Source organism: Astyanax mexicanus, chromosome 2 (assembly GCF_023375975.1).
Source record: "Astyanax mexicanus isolate ESR-SI-001 chromosome 2, AstMex3_surface, whole genome shotgun sequence".
NCBI lineage: Eukaryota > Metazoa > Chordata > Actinopteri > Characiformes > Acestrorhamphidae > Astyanax > Astyanax mexicanus.
In genome coordinates this window covers 36,506,855-36,525,225 of record NC_064409.1, presented here as the reverse complement: position 1 = coordinate 36,525,225, position 18,371 = coordinate 36,506,855, and the positions used below count along the sequence as shown (strand labels likewise).

General features: G+C 35.3%; 1 protein-coding gene across 10 annotated transcripts in view; it reads right to left on the bottom strand.

The window, feature by feature from the left end:
• Positions 1–196: 196 nt before the first annotated feature.
• plxnc1 (plexin C1) overlaps positions 197–18,371 on the bottom strand; it is a 72,610-nt gene continuing 54,435 nt past the window's right edge. For all 10 annotated transcript variants that reach the window (XM_049474280.1, XM_049474282.1, XM_049474284.1 and 7 more), the window contains exons 22-31: positions 14,575–14,743; positions 12,717–12,817; positions 11,915–11,990; positions 9,076–9,110; positions 6,648–6,743; positions 5,248–5,411; positions 3,254–3,404; positions 3,020–3,160; positions 2,462–2,536; positions 197–1,335 (exon numbers count right to left, since the gene is read on the bottom strand). In XM_049474280.1, the coding sequence (XP_049330237.1) occupies positions 1,231–1,335; positions 2,462–2,536; positions 3,020–3,160; positions 3,254–3,404; positions 5,248–5,411; positions 6,648–6,743; positions 9,076–9,110; positions 11,915–11,990; positions 12,717–12,817; positions 14,575–14,743 (1,113 nt within the window). In that variant the 3' untranslated portion in view covers positions 197–1,230. The remainder of the gene's footprint in view (positions 1,336–2,461; positions 2,537–3,019; positions 3,161–3,253; positions 3,405–5,247; positions 5,412–6,647; positions 6,744–9,075; positions 9,111–11,914; positions 11,991–12,716; positions 12,818–14,574; positions 14,744–18,371) is intronic.

The following is an 18,371-nucleotide window of genomic DNA, read 5'->3' as shown; positions in this document are numbered from 1 at the left end:
CATTATAAACATTGCCATGAATATTTATAAAAAATGTATAACACATTATATCCATGTTTATTATGTGTTAAAAATTGTGATTCTAATAGGACATAAGCTGTGCTTGTAATATGTCATACATCTGGGTTAAAATGTCTTATATCTGTCACTATTAATAAAAAAAATGAATAAATATAGAAATTACATACATAAAAAGTGTTACTGCGTTACTATTTTATTGGGTGAAGATGCCCTGACATCACATGCAGTTCATTGGCACCACTGCAGTACCACAATATATGTTTATTTGTTTGCAAACTTTGACAAAAATCATTTACAAAGCATTGAATACAGTGGACCTGTAGAATTACCTGGAGCATTAGTGTGTTAGAGAGATGTTATTGTATAGGTATGTTTTGTCTTGTTAGAATTTCATCAAAATTACAGTTAGGATAGCTTATGTTAGTAATAATGCATTATAATGAAGGTAAAATCAAATAATATATAAACAACACTAAAACTGGTGTGATATGTATAATAGTGAAAGTAAGAGCATTTCTGTGTGCACAATACAAGGGCAATTCAAGGGATTGGGGCTAAACTGCTTTGTAGCCTTAAGAAACCACTTGTGAGGCTTACCGGCAAAAACGGACAATGGAGCAATGGAAAAAGGTCCAATATCAGTTTATTTGTTTAAAGCATATAGAAAGCATTGAATACAGTGGACCCGTAGAATTACCTGAAGCATTAGTGTGTTAGAGGCAAGTTTTTGCATAGTTTTTTTTAGCTTGTAAGGATGTCATTAAAATCAGAATTAGGATAGCTTATGTTAGTAAGTTAGAAATAATGCATTATAATTATTGGTGAAATCAAATAGTAGAAAAACAATTTGATGTTCATAGAAAAACAACACAAGAACTGATATATTAAAATATGCCTATTATACTGCCCTGTAATCAGCTTTGCTGCATGTGTAGCATTTTTGATTTGGACACTTGAGATTTGGACCTTTATCAGTATAAAATGTCATTTTCTAGCCAACGTAGAGCTTAGCTGAAATACATTAATATCATTAATATCTGCTTGATTTCAACAGGATGTCCGTTCTGCAGCGCTGTGGCTGTAGTTCTGTGTTCTAACACACAAGTGCATATTTAGGCCCCACCCAAGTCTTTTCACTTCTCTTTACATTCTAGATGTCAGCCAGGGGGAAGAGCATTCTGTGCAAACCTAAACTAAACAGACAGACGCTCAGGTCCAGGAGCTTTTTTTCATGTCATCAAAAAGCTCCTTTACGCGATTCATTTCCTCTTTCAGTTTAGAAGAAGCGTCCCTCTGATTTAGCTTCTCAGTGATCTGCACAAAAAAAGGAAATAACAGGTTGTATGAAGCAGAGATCGAATTACTAGGTCACGTTTGGTAAGTTGGTATATCACTGAGGTTTGTTGGGGACACTATTACAACCTCTCTAACCTGGCATTTCCTGTCAAACAGAACAGCACAGGACAGTACAGTATAGCACTGCTGTGAATTAAAAAAAGCACAGGAGCCACTTGTTGGTGTAGGTCCTTTCTTGCTCCTGTAACTATAGAATAAGTTTGCTTTGTTTGCTGTGTGGTTACTGTACTTTCAGTCTTATGTGTAATAAGGTTGATGTTTGTCATCCAGTTCACAACCCTTGTAAATGCCTCAACAACATTTCACACCCCACTATCTCTATTCTGCGGTGGCATGAGCCAACCCATCAACCATTTTTAACACTTTAGTAAAGAAGGTAAACACATAGAGCTAACAACCACAGGAAAACTGATTGGAATGGTGCTATGACCAACAAAAAAGGTATTTTGTATTTTATCTCAAAAGGTCAATGAACCATCTTTCAAAAAAGACCATCTTCCTGGCAACGCAGTTGTCGTGTCTTGAGACAAACAAAAGCAGAACAACAAAACCTGATGACATACCTCAGAACTGCACCACGTTAAAGCGAGAAAAGGAAGTGAGAGATGCACGTTTAAGAGCAGCTAGAGGCATTTTCAGTTTGGCACCTCTAACATTCAGACCTTAGTGATTCAGCAAATTTTCTGATACAAAGCTCTCTTTAAACACTTTTGATACTTTATTATATACACTTTATATCCTAACACTTAACATTTTACCTCTTTCTTCTTTCATGTGCCTTGCTATTTCCCTGCTGCTGAAATCTGTGAATTTCCCCAATGTGCAACTAATAAAGCATTATTTAATCTTATTTTATTGATTTGGAGGATTAATGCACATAGATATAGTTACACAGGGTGTCTTCCTCAAAGATAAATTTAAGAAAACTTTAAGAGCCTTTAAGAGTCCTTATAAACAAACAAAAGAATGCTTAGCTGAAGCTATTTGTACACACACAACTACTACTTTCACTGAGAAGTATTTTGGTTGTGCAGAAACACTTGATTGACACTGATCTTGATTGTGTATGCTGTTTTTCTCATACCTCAGAAAAATACCGATCCATGTATTTATATAGCTCACGAAGTGCAGCAGATTCATTAAATTCACTTTCATGCTTCTGTGGAAGAAGAAGAGAAAACATTCATTTCACAAAGGCCAAAAAGGCAAGACTGTAACAACAAAATATTGCCCTGGAAACACATCAAACACATACACAATTAAACATTTAGTTAAAGCAAAAGTCTGTAAGTTTGTGTTTTTTGGGCATTAAAGACCTAATTGTGTCTGGAGAAGTACTTTTAATGCAGGTAAAAAGAAATAAATTTGCTTTGTGAAAATCTGTGTTTTTGAATTTGTTGTTCATTTTGTTCATTTTAGAGAGCTATTACATCCAACAAACCTACCAGACCACACTTTTTAGAATAAATACAGTGGCTTGGAAAAGCTTTTGAATTTTGTGTTGGTTTATCACTTAAAATCTAAAAAAAACTTTGTCCCTTTCAAACTCAGAAATACTACTGCTGTTAATTTAAATGAAAAAAAAAAATCTTGATTTTTTTGCTGCTTTAAGTTTATTTCACATGGTTGTTTTGTGCAGTACCTTTGATTCATCTTGTAAGAATGTCTTGAACTCCTGGCTGCTCACAGACGGCTGATCTTTTACCAGCTTGTAGTACATCTTTACTTCCTGTTTGTACTGAGGAATGTCTTTTGCATACAGCAGCTTATTGGTTGGTGCGTGCTGTGAGGACAAAAGATGGAACAGATGATAAGTGTACAATCATTAGAAAATTATATTTACTTTTGGGCTCAAAGGAACAATATCAATAGTTACCTTGCCCAGCTGTTGGTCAGTGAGGGAGAATGAGTCCATGAAGGCTTGGGCGATGACAGACAGGCAGGCATCCAGGTGAGGTGTCTTCTCTAGGTCACTGAACACAAAGTTGGGGTTCTTCAGAATGTTTATCCAGAAACGTAGTGGCAGGCTGTGGAGGAAAGAGCACTGTGGTCACATCAAACTTTCCATGGTAAGAGCGGTTGCTGATCTAGGGCCAGTTGTTCAGAGGTAATCTGATCGGATTTTGGTTATCGGATTGGATCAAATCTGGAAAACGGGTTGTTCAAAAGGGAAAAAAGCATTCTGAAATCGGATCAGATCACATAATCCAGTCCTAGTTTGTAAATGGATCAAACCTTCAGTTTCTGTTGTTCAAAACTTTTCAGTAGGATTTGGATAACTTTGATCCAAAAAAACAGGATTACCCTGATCCCAACAAGGGGTAGGAAGTAAATGTGCTAAAACTTTAAAATCAAAGTTTTAAAGTAAAAAAAAAAAATACATTTGTACAAATTAGTGTATATACATTTACTTCTATTTTGCACTTGACCTGTTTAACCGTTACAGTAATAAAGTAGACATTGGCTACCAATTAAGCCTTTTACTATAGTAACGTAAAAATAAAAACAATCTTGACCCCATTAAATAAACCCCCCCAAAAGATTTCAATAACAAACAAAAATAATATATTCATTTTTTCATCTACGTCACTGTCATTCATCACTGTATATTAATGTCAAAGAAACATTTATCAGATATGAAGCTGTCAAAAATAATTTCGAACAATTGAAAAGAACACCAGAGTTTGTCCTGGTTCTTCAACAGGCTCAGGTGCATCATGCACATCACAGAGAGGGACATTGCGTCTGGTAGCAACATTGGGCAGGACAATACATGCAAGTGTTATGTTGCATGCTCCCTGTGGTTCGACTCGCAAATAGTTAAGGCATGCAAAGTGTCTCTGCAGAACGCTCAATTGCTCGTATTGTTTTGCAATAAGCAGTATCTTGTTACTGCAAGAAAAGAAGTCATCAACCCCTGTTGGTTCTTCTATCTGTTTTTTACATAGCTGGTAATCCGGATTAGGTAATCCTGAAAACTGTGTTTCTGGATCAGGTTGATCCAATCCAATATTGCTTTGAAAAACTGGCTTAAAAGACAGATCACCTGATCCTGGATAGCAAAAAATGTGATTACCAAATCTGGATAATTTTGATCCGGATTACATTTTTTGAACAACTGGCCCCTAGGAACATTTTTTACTTTGTATGTCTGACTGAATACAGCTTAGTTCTCTATTCTCAGTCTCCATGCAGTAACCTAAATATAGTTTAGCATATGAGAAGATGGAGCACCTGACACCTGTAGACAAAGTGAAACAGGATACTCTGAAGATTCCCACTATATAATATGCGTCTCTAATAACTGTGTGATCACACATTATGAACAATCATTTAATAACAATAACTACTAGTGAAGTACACATTGGTACAGATTTATTATAGTTGTACAGTTATTTATCTCTGTGTTACTGAACTCTACTAGTGCATGAGTAGACTGAAAAATAAATCACTGTGAAGCTGATCAGTAATTTATTCAGTGTAACTGAGCTCTACTAAAGCATGAGCAGACTGATAAATCCATGTGTAGCCGATCTGTAATTTATTCAGTGTCACTGAGCTCTACTAAAGCACGAGTAGACTGATAAATCACTGTGCTGCTGATCAGTTATTTAGTATCTCAGTGTTACAGAGCTCTACTAAAGCACGAATAGACTCATAAATCACCGTGTAACTAATCAGTTATTTATCTTAATGTTACTGAACTCTACTAAAGCATGAGTAGACTGATAAATCACTGTGTAGCTGATCAGTTATCTCAACGTTACTAAACTCAATGTGCAGCAATTTGTTTTTACATTTAGTCATCTAACTTACAATTTTGTGGGTGTTTTACTGATCTTAAGTTGTGCACATATATGTGTTTAATACCTGTTTGTTTTCCAGATGTGAACAACGTCAGGATCTGTCACCTTTTTCTTCTCAGCTTGTGCGTCCAGGAAATCAAAGAAGTACTTCACTGCTGATGGAGCTTTATTGTTGGGCATTCCCCAGATACTCCTGAAGAGGTTCTCCACAAAGGAGTGCACTGCCACCTGAAATAAATAAAATGATATCAGCATTTACTTATATGTAATACACTTATCAGAACATAAAGATACAATAGGTATATGGTGTAGATAATGTAATCTAGTATTAGTCAAAAGTTTGCAAACGTTTGCCACTGAGGCAAATTATATCATTATAACGACCATGTGTTGACATTGTTTGTGTAGCTACCAGATACACCAAGACTATCAGACTAAAGTAAATTATACTCTTTATTTACTTTCTATTCTACTCTTATGTATCTATGTTTGAAAAACAACCTATTTTAAGAAATGTTACAGAGGACCACAGATGGCATACAGGTAGGTACCTTAAAATAGTAATCCGATTACTGATTACTGATTACCCCTAAAAAAATTAACATAGTTACTTTATGGATTATTTGATTTTAAAAGTAATTAAGTTAGATTACAAGTTACTTTATTAGTTGTTACACATACAAATACAACCCTCTGCCACCTCAACATAACAGTTTAGCAAAAACTCACTTTACTGGAAGCTTTGCTCCACCTTTAGGACTTGTTCTTTAAGTGTGCCTCTGCAAATCCAAATGTTTCTTCAAATTTGATGTGGTGTTTTTGAAGCTAGGTAGCTGTTTTTTGCCAGCACAGTGTGAACAACCAACCTTGATATTATCATAATTAGCTGATACAAACTTAGAATAATGTCTGTATTTTCAGCTAGAACATGTATGTCAAGGGGGGCTTTCTGTTTGTGTGTGTTTTCAGCCCCAGTGCTAGTTTTAGCCTGTTAGCTTGTTAGCTTGCTAGCCTGTAGTTATTTTGGCGTGGTTGCGGCCGACAGTTCCAGCAAAAAAGTGCAAACTGTAAAAAATTTTCTCATTCAGCCTTTTAACGCGTCCAACCAGACACTATAATATCTTCTTAGAGATTTTTCTAAGGAAAATGTAAAAAAAAGTAATGCACAGTCACTTGGATAAGTAACTTTAATCTAATTACTAGAGCAACGTGTTACATGAGTACTCATATGTCCACCACGAAGAAACGAACACTTAATAGTAAGAGTACTAAATTTTGTTTCTAATAGTAGTAGACAAGATCTTGGTCTTACAACAAAAGACACGTTAGCTTTCAATATCTGGTAAACTCTCAGATACTCAAAGCTTTTATGAGGTTACTCAGGAGTATTTCTATGCAGAAAATATAAAAAGGAATATACATTAATCTATGTATCTCTCCAGCATCCATTCAGTCCAGTCCTACCTTGGTTGAGAGCAGTTTGGTGAGGTAAATCTCTTTAAGCTTTAATTTCTTCCTCTCTGGATGATTGCTCTCGTCCTTGTCGATGTCTGGGTCAATCTGAAGGAAAAAGGAATTCAAGAAAATTATTAAAGCACTGCTCGGCCATTTTCATAAATTTGATTTATTAAAAGTTATATAATTTAACCTCTGCTTTTATATAGTACAATATGTTTTAGTAACCACACTATACCATCTTTATAACAACAAGAGAAGCTTATTGCTGTAGCCTAAGGGTTAAAAAATAGTTCATAGCCATTTTAGCTTGGCAATGGACTGAGCTCTACACTCTTGCTTCTGAACCATCCTCATCATTTATTAACTATATTGATATTAGCTCATTAGGCTTACTGGTTACCATAGTTGTGTTAAACACATATGGAATGTTGTTCCTTCCCCCTCCCCATCAATGGAGAGTAAACACTCTTCTTCTGATCACAAGTTATTAGTGTTTACCGCATTATTAAAATAGCTCAGTTTATGTTATTACAGTATGATTGTGAAGAGTTTTATTTTAATTTTTTTTCTCCCTGGTACATTGGCAAAGTAATTGAAACAACAATCGAGGCATCTTTCACTTCCTCATATTTTAACAACGTCATGCCTTTGTGGGTTCTCAGTACTGCAACTAAAGGTAATATAGGTACAGTCCGAAAAAGCTTGTGTGGTTTGCTTAAAGGGAAATGTCACTTGGATGGTAAACAAAAGCCATTGGGCCATGTTTGTAAATGCAAGTGAGATCAAGCTAATTGGACTCTACAAGACTTTATGTATTGTTAGTCACATTTGTATTAGAGTACTTTTATTAAATGCTACTTTGTATTGTTCAACTACACATCTACATTGATATGGGATGTATAAATATGTATACATGTGCTAAATATATTCTTAAAATACAGCTCTGGATTTTTTTTGCTATTTATAGGTATATGTTTGAGTAAAATGAACATTGTTGTTTTATTCTCCTCCACAAGTCTTACACACTGCTTTTGGATAACTTTATGCCACTCCTGGTGTAAAAAATCCAAGCAGTTCAGTTTGGTTTGATGGCTTGTGATCATCCATCTTCTTCTTGATTACATTCCAAAGGTTTTCAATTTGGTAAAATCAAAGAAACTCATCATTTTTAAGTGGTCTCTTATTTTTTTCCAGAGCTGTATGTATGAATATACAGTATGTATTTTATGTTATTTTCATGGTCCTGCATGGCCTGGATTCCCACTACAGTTCTCCTACTGGGGTGCTCGCCTTGATATATTGCCACCACACACCACAGCTGTACCTATGACCGCTTAACATGTATGGTTTTTCCCATCAACACTGAGCAAAACTGTGTCCAAAACTCACTCACACTCTCATAATTCATAACCTGCTCTCGCATTAGCCCTAGCTGTTATAATCTCATTCTTGCTGCCCAGCTATTCCTGTTGTTGTATTATTTGTTGTGATATCTGCTGTATTTGTTGTGCTCTCCGGTGTTGACCAGAAGTGGATGGGTTCCCCTTTTGAGTCTTGGTTCCTCCCAATGTCTCTTCCTCTTAGTTTGAAATAGTTTTTCTTGCCATTTTCACCATTGTGTTTGCTCTGGTAAGGCTCAAACCTGGATCTTTGTAAAGCTGCTTTGTGATAATTGTCAAGTGTAAATACAGTGCATTTCTTTGAAGTATCAGCAACTGTGTGGTTTAAACATTTACGATTAGTCATCCTCTCACCCACCCACACATTTAGCCTACTATTATAAAATACTGTAAATGCTGTATATACAGCTCTGGAAAAACAATAAGAGACCCCTTAAAATGATGAGTTTCTTTAATGTTTACCAAACTGAAAACCTCAATATAATCAAGAGGAAGATGGATGATCACAAGCCATCAAACCAAACTAAACTGCTTGAAGTTTAGCACCAGGAGTGGCATAAAGTTATCCAAAAGCAGTGTATAAGACTGGTGGAGGAGAACATGCCAAGATGCATGAAAACTGTGATTAAAATTTCTTTGCGTAATTTAAGATCTGAAAGCTGTGGATCTTTTCTGTTATTTCAGCCATTTCTCATTTCCTGCAAATAAATGCTCTAAATGACAATATTTGTATTTGTATTTTGGGAGAAATATTGTCTGTAGTTTATAGAATAAAACAACAATGTTCATTTTACTCAAACATATACCTATAAATAGCAAAATCTGAGAAACTGATTATTATCTAACTTATTTCCAGAGCTGTGTATATATGTTAAATTTAATACATATTTAATATATGTTTTACATCCATCCATCCATCCATCCATCCATCCACTAATCTATCTGTTCATCCACCCACCTACAGTGTCAGGACATACCTATCCACAAAATGAACAAAAACACACATTTTGGAGAAACAGCACATTATGACTCACCAGGTGGAAGTACTTTGTAGAGAAGTTCTGATCATCTGTAACATCAAATAAAATAGACAATTTAACTTCATAAAAGTTAAAAGATCAACTTCTATTTATACCCAATATGACAGACTGAGCTGATTTTGTTGTTATATATCCAGCAGTTCACGTGACCAGTGTTTCCTTCTAGATGTTTTCACTCCAGATTACAGCAAATAACTTTATGCATTAAGATGTTTAATTTTTTTGTTAACTAATTATTATAAAATTCACTATCCGTACCACTCAGTAGCACATTCCATATCACTCGCAATGTCCACTGGACCCCATGAAGAGTTCTTTTTAATCATTTCACATTTCACAGTTTAAACACTAGGAGGCGAGCTGTCTGTGAACACCGCTTATTTCCAGTACTTTAAACATCTGCTCATACACTTTTGTATTACGTAACTGGGGAAATGACATGCAGAAGTAAGCAAAAGCTAAATCTCATTTTTCCCAGCAGGCAGACAGAAAGTCTGAACAGACAAAGTGTGACTTCACTGTCCCGTTACTGTGTCATTGTGCCATACTTCCTCATTCAGTGCACCCGCAAATACATTTGGACACACTTAACTAATCATTATATTCCTATTCTATTTAACACAGCTGTTACATCTGTAAGTGGATAAAATGAACATTATCATGTGTATCGTCACATGCAAAAGACTGGATATATCCAAAATGTAAACTTTTATTAAAAATGAACGTTTTGATTGAGCAATTCATTAAATTTTGATAGTATAAAGAACAGCTGCCAGATTTGCATTATACCAACAAAATAAACATAATAGATGCAACTGGCTTTTGTAGGACAGCAACTTAATTTTGAAGGTTTGGAAGTTTTGGTAACCATACTTACAAGAGTGTGTTACTGTAAATTGCTACATAGTATTTTTTGTAGTAAACCAGCAAAAGAATCAAGTAAATTCACTCTGTATTTGTTAAAACACTGGAAACATTAGGAAATTTACTCCAGGCAAGTAAATGATTTATTAAATTTTAAATAATATAAACTAATAAACTAACTTTATTTAATGTTTTAAGGTAAATAATATTGTAAAGGTCTCATTTTATGTTTTTTTTTTTTTAAATAAATGCCATGTGAACAGGTTTTTGTGAAGAAAGTATTCCAGTGCTTCTGTTTCAGAGTATTTTAGTTCGGTGAAGGAGTGAGCCAGGTAAAAATTTCTGCTTTTACTCATGAATATTCATGACATGCAAATGTCTCGGTCAGAACAGATACCCTATTTGTTAAGTATCATAGCTGTTTTTGACAGTTAAAAGTAAATTACTTTGGCTTTAATTTAATCCCCATTTCCCTTTACCAGTATAATATTTCAAATGCCACTGGCTGCAATACAAATCATGGGCTTTGGTGCTTAAAAGTTGGAAAAGTGTTCTTTTCAGAGAACTCTGCACCCTTATTCTCTCTAACCATGCCTTTGCCCATTGTTAGCAAAGTTGATGTATTGTGTATTTTTATATTATCAGTAGTCTTACATAATTAACCCTTGTTTCATTTTTCATCAAATGATACTAAAAAAATATTTTTTCTAACTCAAACTCATTGGCATTGGCTCATTTTTTGTGAAAAACATATATCAAAACACATTTTCGATAAACACACTGTACCCCCCCCACCGCCCCCCTAACCATTTATATTACATTTTATTACATGTTTGGCCAAGGGCTAATAAACATTGCTTCATTTGTAAATTTGAAACTAAACAAATGTTCTACTCATATCTTGAGTTTAATTCATTTTCTTTTACATTTTATTAAAAAACTAATAAAAAAAAAGCACTTTTTGAAAGAAATGTAACATAAGAAAGGTAAAGGGCAAATATTAACAGTGTAAGCTGTTTATATTGCTTGCAATTTAGGAGAAGCAAGCATGTGTAAAGCATTTTAATGTAAAATTGCTTAATTTTGCTGAATTAAATACAAATAACAAAGTAAACGAGTAACAAAAATATGAACACCACACAAGGGTTAAAAATGTGGTGTTGTTAGCTTAGGCCCTAAAACATAGGAACATTTTTATACTATAAAATTGTCAAATGTCAAAGTTATCTCAATATTATCCAACACAAATATGTGTATAACATTTCGTAAAATGTCTAGGGTCAAACTAAACAGTCACAGAACACCAGAAAAATGTATAAAATATGTACAGGACATTGGAAATATATTATCATGTTTGTATATTTGAGTTGCTTGTCTTTATTAAATAAAAAAACTCCTTAAAAATAAAGCACAGAAATTACGTCAATCATATTTTAGAGACGTCAAATGTTGAACTATTAAGTTCATGCAAGTGTAGGTTTGCAGCATATTATAGCGTTTAGACACCCATCAAGGTGAAGTTCACTGCTTCTAATTTGAAAGACATGTCATGAGGTTGTGGCTTCTCAGTACACAAGCTCAAAATAGTTTTAGTAAAACGCACAGACCAAGGACATGTGCACATGTTGTGAGGACAGTGCAGACATATGCGTGTTTAATCTTTCAGCAGCATATATTAGAAAAATGTTTGTTTCTTCTTATCTAGTTTCTTGCATTTTCTTTCATTTTGGTACACTTTTTGGAAGTGACAGTATCGTGAGCGTGTGATCAGATTCCAGTGCATTTTGGGTAATGGAGTCCATGTGCCAGAACTGACATATGTGACAATGTCAATATAATGGTCAATATAATTGTCATAATAAGTTAATAGCCTCAAGTGTGTTCCAAGTTAAACAATCACAAAAATGTGGACTGGTCAAATGATTATAAAATTTCCAAAAGCCAGGTCATGATAGAATACTGCACTCACCTTTTACACTTGTTTGTGGACTGAGAGGAGCATGGAGCTTTTTGGTCATAACTTTAATGGAAGCTCCATCTGGGACCTGTTGAGAGAAACCATTTTTGATGATGCAATCACATTAAAACAGCTCTGCATGTTCTGAATACTGCCATAGCAATCCACTTTTTAAAGTGGTCTAAGAAGTATAGAAACTAATACTGATCTTGTGACACAACTGTACAGCCCTACTTATTTAAAGTCTCAAATGAGGTGAACGTTCAGCACTGAGATCAGACTGATTATTGAGGGCAAGGCGATTATAAAAAAGTGGGCTGCTTAACACAGCCCACACAACTGCAATGAAAGCTGCTCAGCAACTGTTTGTGGTTTCCTCATTGCATGGCAAGTCCTGCATACAATGGCATGCAAAACTTTTGAGCACCAAATGGGTACTGTGAATAGCTATGCAGGATAAACGGTGAAACATTAAGTAATAAGATATTTAATATTTTATGCAAGGTTACTTTTTTGGTTACATTTTTTACATGATCATATTTACAAATAAAATTAAGTGTCTAAAGTAACATTTGAGCACCCTGCATGACCTGTACTGGGTAACACCAATTGAATCACAGCTTGAAAACTCTAACAGTGTTAGTCTAACACTAAGAGCGTTGATGTATCAACTTTTTAACAAAAGTTCACCTGGATGTCAGTTCATCTTCCTCTCACTTAACTATTCACACTAACAGAAATGTTGCTCAATGATTTTTAAAAGCCTGTATGTTAATATAGTATACTGAGTTTCTTGAGCATGAGAGGCACTTACTTGGTAATGCTTGAGTGTGTTCAGCATGGTCACCTCCCCTTGAACCTCTGAGCTGCCATCAACTTCCTCTAATGGCGTGTAACGCCCTCCTTTTTCATATTCTTCCAGTAGACAAGAAATCATTTAAGACTTTAAGTGACACAGCCTAAATATTATTATGTGTTTACTCTGTTCACATTAGGAGGTACTGTGCACAAACACATCTTTTTAATTTCTGAACAAAATAATTATTTGCCTGCATCACGAAAAAGGAGGATCCAATGGTTTCTTTCCATTGACTGTTCTTATAACTTTTTAGACTTAAGAACAGCCAAAAAAATCTATTGCTTAGATATTTGATTTAGCTACAGCTAAAATGCTAATTCAGTCATCACAGCCAAGATCCAAGTGGTTTATAAACCTTTTAATGCCTTCCGTAGCAAAACGATTTTGTTTAGGATAGTGGTTAGATTTTAGGGGTGCCACAAAAAGCCTCCCTTTCTGACTGAAGCTGCTCCTCAGATCAGGTTAAGTTCATATTCAGAAGAATCACCTTCTGTTGAAGTTTAACATAGACTTTTTTATAGTGTTCTTTTGTATTTTTACAATAATCTCTTTTTTTCCAGTTTTCCAGTCCGCTAAAGTAGACTTGTAGACAAAGTGCGCTCTCTTCTCTAAAACATCTTCAGAAACAAGAATTTAGATACTTAATAGCCATTTTGACTGAAAATTAAATTAAAAAAATTGTTAAAAAACACATAGGATCAAAGATCAAAGATCTCAATACACCTTACAATACAATGTGAGTGTTAAATTATGAAAATGTGTTAAAATATAAAACACAGCAACTTAGGTGTTAGGGGTCAGATCTTCCTGTTTTTACTGATAGGAATATAAATGGCCACAGTAGTTTAGCTATAATTGAAGGACCTTGTTATTGCATTTAGTCAAAGGCCTATGTATAAGCATAGTTGATAGATGCAGGATGTAGTGCCCTATTATATACCCTGCGCAAGGCACATCACAACGCTTGTTGCTATGTTACCCCCAGTCAATAGTCTATTCTCACGTCTTGCACCTGTGCTGTTAAAGTAGAAATGGAGTTTAGGAAGTGATGTTTAGGAAGGTGCGCCACTGACTAATTAAAACCCTGACAAAAGTCAGCAGTCAGTCGCCCAATATCCCCCCTCTTCTTACACACACACAGATGCACTGCACTGCGCAAACCTGACTTTTACTTTAACAATAAACAGACAAAAGAATAAAATAATATTGCTGTTCCTATAAATAATCTGCTGAGATGCACAATGCACGTCACCGCTAGGATATGAACGCACCAAAGTCAGAGCACATCTGACTCTAAAAGGGAATGACATTATAAGTGACACCCAAAACACACTTATGATTAATTAAGAGAATTATTACATGCCTTTTTCACGTTTTGAGCCGAGCAAGGTGTGCCTTGGGCGTTCTAACAATACCAAAGGCATAGCGAATACCGAATACGCCCTAAATCAAGCTGCGCCATATGCAATCGACTGGTGCCCTATAGATAACTACAATAGGGCCCTTACTGTATCATCTTTCTCTATTTTGTTACTAAATATCAGTTTCCCAGCTAAGGATTAAGACAGTCCTAGACTACAAAGCATTCTCAATGGGGATTCTCCCTTAAAGGGAAAATTTATTTCAGGACTAGACTTCATTCCTGTCTGTGAAACCAACATTATTAGCGTTATTTGAACACTAACATAGTTGTTTTAATACTGGCAAATTTACTTTGTAACCTGTGTGATCTGGCATATACGTATAGTTCCATGTGCACCAAAAGAGACTGATTAGTCTTTCTCAAGTAAAAAAAAAATGCAAATATACTGACCTATATCAATTTCTCTCTGTTGTTGTGTGTACGGGAAGCCAAACTTGCGCTGGAAAGTTTGCAGGATCTTCTCTTTGACCTGCTCAATGGTATCACAAGTCAATGCGTTGACCTCCAATGATTCACTGACTTCACCTTCTGTCCCCACAGCAAACAGCACATTGAGCTTCTAAAGGAGAAAACAGAGACATTGCAAAAGAGATTAAGTGCATCTGTAAAATAATTCAGAGACCACTTCAGTTTCTGAATCAGTTTCTCTGATTTTGTTATTTATAGGTATATGTTGGAGTAAAATGAACATTGTTTTATTCTATGAACTATGGACAACATAGTTTCTACCAAATTCCTAATAAAAATACTGTCATCTAAAGTGTTAAAGGACTAAAATACCAAAACAGATGCAGAGCTTTCACATCTCAAATAATGCTTCATGTTTATAAAGTTATATTAGCTCAGAAATCAATATTTGGTGGAATAACCCTGGTTTTAATCACAGTTTTCATGCATCTTGGCATGTTCTCCTCCACTAGTCTTACACACTGCTTTTGGATAACTTCCGTCTTCCTTTTGATTATATTCCAGAGGTTTTCAATTTGGTAAAATCAATACATACATTCATCGCAGACATGACTGTCATGGCAAGATTTGGCAAGGCTTTGAATGGATCAGTATCCCTAAAATACTGTAGGTGAAAATACTCCTTGATTATATGCTTCTGATAGCCAATAGCTTCTGATAGAATTCTTGTTGAATGCTTGACCAGTATTTTTGGCAGAATTGGTACTTTCAATTAGCTAAGTTGGATTTTAAGCACATTTTTTCTTTTAATGAGTTGAGGTCAGGTCTTTTAAAAGTCAATTTGGTCAAAAAGTTTGTCTGCTTTATCCATTACATTTTTGTAATTATATTCATGTTTTAACAATCATGCTCATAGTTTTGGTGTAATGTTTAACACTTCTAAGGTAATCCTTCTTTTTTTATTATTTTTCAATCCATTCCATGCAGCTCCTGAGCATGATGCTACCACCACCATGCTTCCAACACCACAATGTTTTAGGGGTTTAATGTCTTACTTTATTCTTTCAGACCCTTGTCAAAAGAGTTTTTTATCAGTGTGATCAACTGCTAACTTTAGTCAAGCTGGAGAATGTCAGTCTTTCTGTGGTTGAGTATCTTAAATGTGTTTGACTGTACACAGAGTACAATAAGTGTTGCAGCAGCTTCTGACTCATGGCAGGCCTGTCCCTTGTTGGTTCATGGGTTAATTCTCACCATGCAAACCACAGTTTCCTCTTAGTGAAGGGAGGCAGTTTGAGTCTTCTTCCACACTTTGACAAAGAGGCAACACCTGGCAAAAACTTGTACTTATATACAATTATTTATACTCAGAATTTTGTCATTTGCATTTATTTAAAAATTGCTCCAAGAGACGTTTCTGACTTGTGTAAATCTACAACCATTCTTCTCAGATCTGCACTGAGCTCAGTGGACTTTCCAACAGCAATGTGTGTTGGTCAATCCAATGAGGTGATTTCGAAAAAAAAAAAAGGTTAAGAGGCTTGGAACTTACTTAACCACTGAATTAATAAGTGGGTGTGTTACAATTTCTGTGTACCCTGTGTTGTTTTCTAAAAGCCCATCAATAAGGATAATGCACCAATTTTTTTTTGTTCTTCCATTTTTCTCCAGAAAAATACTGTTTAAAAAAACACCACAATGTGTAGATTGTAGTAATGTAATACATTTATATCTGAACAATTTTTTAAAAATGAAGTTAAATATGTTAACTGACTAAAAACATCTAGATAGTGGAGAATTACCAGTCATAGTCTTCTAACTCAATTACAAAAGCCTAACACATGCTGTTCTCACTGGAAAATGGTCTAGAGGAACTGAAGCTAGCAACTGCAAAGTTGGAATACTATTTATGGTGTGCCTTGGTCCTTCCTGTAAGTAGAGGCCTGGACGGCAGTTAAGAAAGTCCTCTTGTGCAGGAAACAGAGACACATATTGCCAAATGCAAGTGTCGTTTAGAAACATGTCCACATGTTCAGTTGTTTCTTCAAGAAGGGCTCTGATAAAAGTTATCTTGTAATCAGCAGTCTATATTAGGTTATACTAGATACAATTATGTATACATGATCTTTGAGGGGTGGATCAAGACATAAACTATTTGTGTACTGATAATTATATGCACACTGATTTTTTTTTATTATTTGTTAAACCAAATTTAAAGCTGTCCTTTTATATTAATTATAGTCTATAGATTTTTTAACCAACGTTACTGTTTATACTTAACTGAAATAGATTAATTTAGTTAATATCATAGTTTTACATAACCTAAATTTTAGGTACCGTATTTTTCGCTCTATAAGGCGCACTTAAAATGCTTTAATTTTCCCAAAAAGTGTCAGTGTGCCTTAAAATCCGGTCTGATTAATTTTGCCAGTCAGGTTGTAAGGAGCAGTGAAGCCACTCCACTGAAGTACAGCGTTTTACAGGAGTTTCAGTGAAGTTTCTCTGGAGCAGTAATAGCCTCTAACCGCAGTGCTAGCTCTTTTTTTGCATTCAGAGCTCACCATATCAGAGTATAGCTTGGGTGTTTACCATGTTAAAACAAGCAACGTGGGACAAACTGCTAATTGATAGCACCCTGGGTTAACGGAGCACTCAGGATCCCTCAGCCTAGTGCTGCTAACCACAATAAGCGCTGCTGCTAACCATGGCTACAGCACCTGGTAACCACACTAAAATACTGTAAATCTAAGCTTACTGGAAACACTTTACCCACCCAAATAAACAGATTTTAGGAGAGAAATCTAAACCAGATTTACATCCAGCACCTGTTTAACTTATATTGTTTTTTTTTTAAGAAATACTGTTTTGTTTACTTAGGCACCCAAAGCAGTGAGACCTTCTTGAATTAGGTAGAGTAGAGTAGAGAAAAGGGAGAAAGACTACACAGTGACGGTGAGAAAAGCAGGAAAAGACATGTCCAGTATGCAAATACATGGTGCCAGGAGCAAATAGGAAAAGTTTGAGATAAACACATCAAGGTTGCATAGCCCAAACCTAAATTCATTATAACGCCACAGAAAGGCACTCTAAAGCCCCAATTCACCAGTGGCCAATGAAATGATTTGTGGGCATGGCCAAGCCAGATTTTTACAGAAATAGACCAGATAGAACTGGCTTGAAAAAATGCAAACGTAATTGATCTGTCATACCAGCATTTTTTCTTAATGCAAAACCAACAGCCACCCAAAACCCCATAAACTTGATCTTTAGATTTGCTATATTTAGATTTGATAAATTCCTTATTGTCACGTCCTTGCCCTGTTTCCCTGTCATTTCCTGTCTGTGCTTGTGTTTCTCTGTTTGTTTACCTATGCCTGTGCGTTGTCTGCTGTTCATCTGTAGCTCCGCCACTGTTTTCCTCTAGGTCTCTACCATAACTGTTATCACCTGTGTTCATTTGTAGCTCCGCCCCTCATTAATCAGTCCACAGGTGTTACCTGTTCACTTTCCAGCCTTGTGTGTGCATCCTGTGTTCAGTGTTAGTTTGTCGGTTCTTGTGCTTGATATAATACATTCTTAAGGCTAAGAACGTCGTATCCTCGTACTTAAATTTTGAGCATTTTCCAAAAAACATTGTAAGTTACATAGTTCTTAACCTTGTTTGTAACATAACAAAATTCTGACCTAGTCATAAATGGCTTACGACCATCTTTTTGCACAGCTCCAACCAAAAAGTTTACTTTTAGAAAAAGTGATTGCATCACATAAAATACATTAAA